Here is a 6,000-nt window from a genome sequence, read left to right on the forward strand (position 1 = left end):
CAGAAAGCATCTAGTTAGAGGGTTTCCAAGGTTTTTGTTGAGACTGTTGTGGGGAATAGGATTCCAGCTGAGTTTATTCAAGTTCTTATCTCATCGGGAAAGAATTCAAAGCAGACATAGATAAAGGTGCAGGGAGGCAGAATTTATTTAAACAGATAGTACACACAGATGTACAGTCACTCTCTCTCCATGAGGAAAGAATGGCAGCTCCCCCCACCAAAGTTCAGGTTGCCCCTTCATAGGATAGGGGGTGGTGCCATAATAGAACATGCAAATGAATAGGACTTTGTATGTGGTGATTGCTAGGAAGACGTCATGGCAGCATCTCCACATGGGACACAGCATACATGTGGTCACCATGGAGTCCCCTGCGCGAGGGAAGTGAGGCCCAAGTGCCTGATGAGGAATCTGCTGGACTTGCAGCCTTGTTGGATCAGCATGGAAAGAGGTGGTGTTTTAGATGGTACAGGTCTGTAGCACAAAGACTGCAAGCAATCTCTCAGCACCTTGTGGCTCACTAACTAGCCTAGCTCACATCAGGATCACTGTCTTCCAAGAAAGGCTGATGTGCACAGCTATTGTGCATAGCAAATAATTCCCTTTGGACAAAGCTGGAGTCTAGGGTGGGGACGGGGTAAAGACCCCAGAGTCCTGTCCCACCACCTTCCTTTCCAGAGATAGGTTGGCAGGTAAATGCGTCTGGGGAGGAAGCCTCTGTCATCTCTAGACCTGGGGTTCCTCTCTGGGGAAGGCAGGCTAATGCCAGATCTCTAGCACTTGGCAGTGAGCCCTGGCAGATCTGGTTTCTGTGTGAAATTCTTCCCCAGGGAGGAAGTTTAACTCCGGTCTCCATTCCCAAGTAGATTTACAGAATGATGGTTTTGACAGACAAAAGCTAAGGACACTCCACACACTTCACGTCACTGTGTTCTCACTCCTTGCTCACTGGCCTGGGCTGGAGTCAGTCCCGAGCTTGCCAAACTGGGCACAGCTCCCATTCCTCTCAAAGGAAGATCCTCTCACCTGCCCCAGGCTGTGGCAACTTCACACTCTGCTGCATAATGAACTGAGGATTCATTTTTTACTCACAGATACGCACTTGACACAACATTCCCTAAAGAACTGACAGTCTCAAGTCAAGAATACCTGCACGCTCAGGCAGAAATTTCACACTTGACTGCGATTCTTTCACCAGTTCCATTAATATCAGCATAATCATTTGCTAACTTTGTTAAGTCTCAGTTCAGAGAAATAAGGAGAGGATGGGAAATGGAAAAAAAGAAAAAGAAATCCCAAACTAGGGATAAAGTGAGATGTACCTGCTTTCCACAAACTCTCCCTGTGTCAAAGCAAGTCCTCTAAGAAGACGCTGAGGAAAATGCCTAGGAAAGATAAGGAAAGAGCAGGGCTCGCTGGGAGCAGCTCAGAGCACAGCTCGGGTCTGAGAGCTGTGAACAGAGAGGGAAGCGATGGGGGATGCAAGGAACCTCCCACTGCAGTGCAACTCTGAGAAAGCCTCAGCCAGTCTGATGCCGAGATGTGGAGCAAACACAGCCCAGAGAAGTATCCTGCACTGGGCAGAAATGGCCAGGCCCTAGGACCCCCGGGCATGCTCAGTGCTGGCTGGGGAAAGCCCAGGACAGCGTGGCCTCTGCATGAACACCATGGTAGATCTGAAGCTCCCCTGGCTAACGGCTGTTCCCCAGCTGCCCTCCTGCAGCAAGTTCTCTGGAAGGGGATCCGAGTGGCACACCATTGCTGGGGCTCAATAAATAATTCCTCAAAGTATTGTACTCAGGCATGCCAAGGGCTTGTATAAACACACATGGGAAGGCTTCAGGTGCAACTTGAGGACCAAGACCTCTTTGACCTACTCCTGTCCTCCTGTCTCTGGTTCCCCAGAGTCTCCTGCAACAGCTCTTAGGAACTAGAATTCCTCTTTCCCAAGGTGGATCATAGAAACTGGAAACCCTTTCCCCCAAAGCCAACCAAAAATCACTTAGACTCCCCCTCTTGTGTAGCAGAGCCGGTTATAAAAAAATTCTCTGACTCACCTGTCAAAACACTCTTCGTCCACAGAGGTCCTGCGCCACACAAGGAAGGAAGAAACGCTGCAGCTGAGAGCCAAGACAAGCCTGAGCTTCCCCCTTCGGTCTATCACTATTCCATCACACTGTTTTGGTCCAACTGCATTTCTACACAGCTCTCCCTGCGTCATCAAATCTGAGTACTAAGTAGATATTTCTCCTCTATCTTTGGGTATTCAATACAAAACCCCCTATGCCATGTAAAACTATGATTAAGCAAATTTGTTACTCTTTCCTGTTGATCTCCTGACCTTTGTGATAGGGACATTGACCATGTCTCTTCTGATAGGGGAGGGAAGGGCTCGTCCTGCAAGGCCCACACTGTTGGGATGGTGGGGCCACGGCATTCTTCAACAAGAAGCACCAGAGACAGGTTTCAGTGAACATGTCCGTTGATTAACAATCAAGCACAAGCTTTTATGGGGCAGGCAGAAGGGGAGTAGCTAATTCAGGGCAACACTAATTCTATAGGATACAGCTGATACTAGTGCCTCTTCACTTCTCCAATCAGCTTCAAGTCACAGAGCCTACTTAGCCTTCCATGTGGTCCTTATGGGTCTGGGCCTCACCTGGGAGCTGTTTACCTGATTGACAATTACAAGGCCCTTCGACAGGAAGTGGGGGTGAGGGAAATGTGCCTGGGGCTCCTGCACCTGCCAGCAGTCAGGTCACGTGTGGCTCAGTGTGCTGAAGCCCCGACCAGGGTCTCGGGAGGCGTGTCCTCTTAACCTCCTGCATGGGCTAGGCAGGCAGTCCCCAGCCAGGCACAGATCACCCACGGGATCAGCCCTCCACCCAGCACACCGACTCTTGAATCCCAGTAGCACCCACTGCTCCTCATCAGTCTTGGTTAGTTAACTATTTCAAAAAATACCAATTCAGGGGCCAGCACTGTGGCGTAGAGGGTAAAGCCACTGCCTGCAGTACTGGCATTCCATATGGGCACCAGTTCGAGTCCCAGCTGCTCCATTTCCCATGCAGCTCTCTGCTGTTGTCTGGGAAAGCAGTGAAAGATGGCCTGAGTCCTTGGGCTCCTGCACCATGTGGGCGACCTTGAGCAAGCTCCTAGCTTCTGGCTTCAGATTGGCACAGCTCTGTCTGTTGCAGCCATCTGGGGAGTAAGCCAGCAGATGGAAGGCCTCTCTCTCTCTCTCTCTCTTTCTCTCATTCTTCCTCTCTCTCAGCCTCTGCCTCTTTGTAACTCTGCCCTTCAAATAAATAAATAAATATTTAAAAAATAAATACCAATTCAGCAAGGGCATGCAGTGGACCCATAATGATTAATTCATTCAAATCTTATCAAGCACCCACCTATATAAGGATAAACCAGGTCTATTACACAAGAGACTAAAAGTTGAGCTAAGGGTTCTCAGCATGGGTGGGTGTACTTGAAAACCAGCTGTGGAACCTGAAAACAGATCAACAAATTATGGCCTGCAGGCCAAATCCTGCTCATTGCCTGTTTCTGTATGGCCCATGGCTAAGGATGTTTTTTGCATTAAAAAAAAAAAAAAGATTTATTCTTTACCTGAAAGGAAGAGTTACAAACACACACGCACACGCACACACACACACTTGGAGAGGGGGTCAACCTTCTATCTTCTGGTTCACTCCCTAGTGACCACAAAAACCAGGCTGAGCTAGGCCAAAGTCATGAGCCTACAACTCCAGCCTGGTCTCCCACACAGGTGTCAGGACCCTGAGTACTTGAGTGATCACCTGCTGCCTTCCCAGGTACCTCACCAGGGATTTGGATTGGAAGCAGAATATATGGGACTCAAATGGCACTCTGATATAGGATACCAGTAATGCAAGCAAAGACTTAACCTGCTGTGCCACAATGCTGGCCCTTAACTTTTTTAAAATTTAAAACAACATTTTTTAACATTTATGTATTTATTTTAAAGGCAAGAATGAGAGAGATCTTACATATTCCTTTCTCTTTTCTTTCTTTCTCTTTCTCTTCTTATTTCTTTCTGTCTTGCTTTCTTTCCTTTGAGACTAAGCCAAACTGCTGGTTTACTTCCCAGATGTCCTCCAATGGCTGAGGCTGGGGCAGGGCAGAAGCAAGTGGGCTAGGCATGCGATCTTTGTCTCCCACGTGTGTGGCAGGACCCAGTTACCTGGATCATCACTGCTGTTTCCCAGGATCTGCATTAGCAGGAATCTGGAGTCAGAACCTGGAGCTGGGAATGAAACCCAGGCTCTGATGAGTGTGGGCGTCCCACCCTGAAGGCTCAACGCCCACTCCCAGCAGGTAGAAGTTTATTATCCTCATTTTGTGATGAGAAAGCTAAGGCACAGAGAGGTCAACTAAATTTCTTGAAGAAGGGAATTAGCAAGTGTCTGGAAAGGGCCCACGAGGGCCCAGGCATTTGATTGCTAAAACTATGGCACCTCCTGTTAGTAAACTGTCAGTGGCATTCAGAGAAAGATAATCTGCGTGTTAGGGAGTCGGGGGAAATTTCATGGGCTGTGCACAATAAAAGGTGTACAGGCTTTGAGTGGCCAGGAATTAGGAGGTAAAAGCATTTATGATGACAGCACAAGCATAAAAGATGCAAAGCATTGTCTTTCCTGTTTCCATCTGTGGACTCCTTCTCCTAGGGCCCATCTCAACAATTCTTTGCTCACAGCATACACTCAGATGACAAGTGCAGTGCCCACCTGGACAGTGGCAGACACTGAAAGGTGCGTGGAGATTTCATTGGATAATAGCTTTGTTACTCTCTGCCTCTGGCCCCAGACGAGCCTGATTGTAGCCAGTCTTCCTCTGGCCTTCCCAGTTCTCTGAACCACTGTGTTTCCCTTTTTGGTTTAAAGCAGTCTGAGTTATATCTTCTCACTTCCCAACATGAAGAATACAGCCTGAAAGCCACTACTTACGAAAGAAAATCCCCGCTCAGGCGCCTTTGGCAGAGATCCAGTCCTCACTTCCTTCGTGCTGGCCCCGCCTTGCCTGCAGCTGGTGCCAAGGACAGTTTCTTTGAGCAGGAATTCACAGGATATCCTAGGAACAGCTGGGAGGAGGAAAAGCCCACCATCTCTCCCTTGGGCTCCCAGAGGCCACCCTGCTGGGGTGGTCTATTTGCCTGCCTGTCTCCAGACCATGTAGCCCCAAGCAGTCACAGCCCTGAGAGCAGCTGCAAAGTCAGCCACGCAGACATCTAATTTGGAATCTAAATTATTTCTTACATAAAAGAGAGGAAGAGATACATCCTCTGGGAATATTTTCAGATGCACCAAAGAGATTACTTCATGAGTGTTGAGAAAAGAATTTGGGGTGGAGAACTCAGAATCTTTGAATACTTAAGGTGTGATCCTGAGATCATAGCAAAATCCAGGAACTATCTAGGAATGCGGATTCTCAGGCCTGAGCAATCTTTGTTGTAACAAGCCCTGCAGATGATTTGGTGTCCACTTAAATGAGTTTGTTGAAGGCAGCCATTGTGGCACAGCAGGTTATGCCACTGCCTGGGACACTAGCATTCAATATCAGAGTGCTGGTTCCACTTCCGGCTGTTCCATTTCCAATCTAGGTCCCTGCTAATGCACCTGGGAAAGCGGTGAAAGATGGCTCAACTGCTTGGGCCCCTGACACCAAGGGGGAGACCTGGATGGAGTTCTGGGCTCCTGGCTTCAGCCTGGCTCTTTGCTAGGTCTTATAGCCATTTGTGGAATGAACAAGGAGATGGAAGATCAAACTCTCTATTTCTCTCTCTCTCCCTCCCTCCTTCTCTCTTTTTCTCACCCTCTTTCTGTCACTCTGCCTTTCAAACAAATAAATAAAGCTTTTTAAAAAAAGATTTACTTATTTGAAAGGCAGAGTTACACAGAGAGAGGAGAGGCAGAGAAAGAGAGAGAGAGAGAGAGAGAAGTGTTCCATCCACTGGTTCACTCCCCAATTGACTGC

General features: G+C 48.2%; 1 protein-coding gene and 1 long non-coding RNA gene across 9 annotated transcripts in view; one reads left to right on the plus strand and one right to left on the minus strand.

Moving 5' to 3' along the window:
• The window catches only part of LOC149127460 (uncharacterized), a 43,449-nt gene extending 38,187 nt beyond the window's left edge, over positions 1-5,262 (minus strand). For 3 of the 8 annotated variants that reach the window (XR_016231600.1, XR_016231597.1, XR_016231603.1), the window contains exon 1: positions 2,055-2,191. Coding sequence is in view for 1 of the 8 variants with exons in the window: in XM_089329324.1 (XP_089185450.1) it covers positions 2,055-2,218 (164 nt within the window). In the remaining 7 variants the exon portion in view is untranslated. Of the gene's footprint in view, positions 1-2,054; positions 2,219-4,973 lie in introns of those variants that run through there. The other 5 variants (XR_016231601.1, XR_016231602.1, XR_016231599.1 and 2 more) reach the window with 5 other exon arrangements.
• On the plus strand, positions 1,529-2,464 carry LOC149127461 (uncharacterized). The gene is made up of 2 exons (XR_016231604.1): positions 1,529-1,948; positions 2,080-2,464. It is a non-coding gene; the product is annotated as an uncharacterized LOC149127461 (long non-coding RNA).
• Positions 5,263-6,000: the final 738 nt, after the last annotated feature.

Source organism: Oryctolagus cuniculus, chromosome 3 (assembly GCF_051225735.1).
Source record: "Oryctolagus cuniculus isolate XC-2025 breed Fujian yellow rabbit chromosome 3, ASM5122573v1, whole genome shotgun sequence".
Lineage (NCBI taxonomy): Eukaryota > Metazoa > Chordata > Mammalia > Lagomorpha > Leporidae > Oryctolagus > Oryctolagus cuniculus.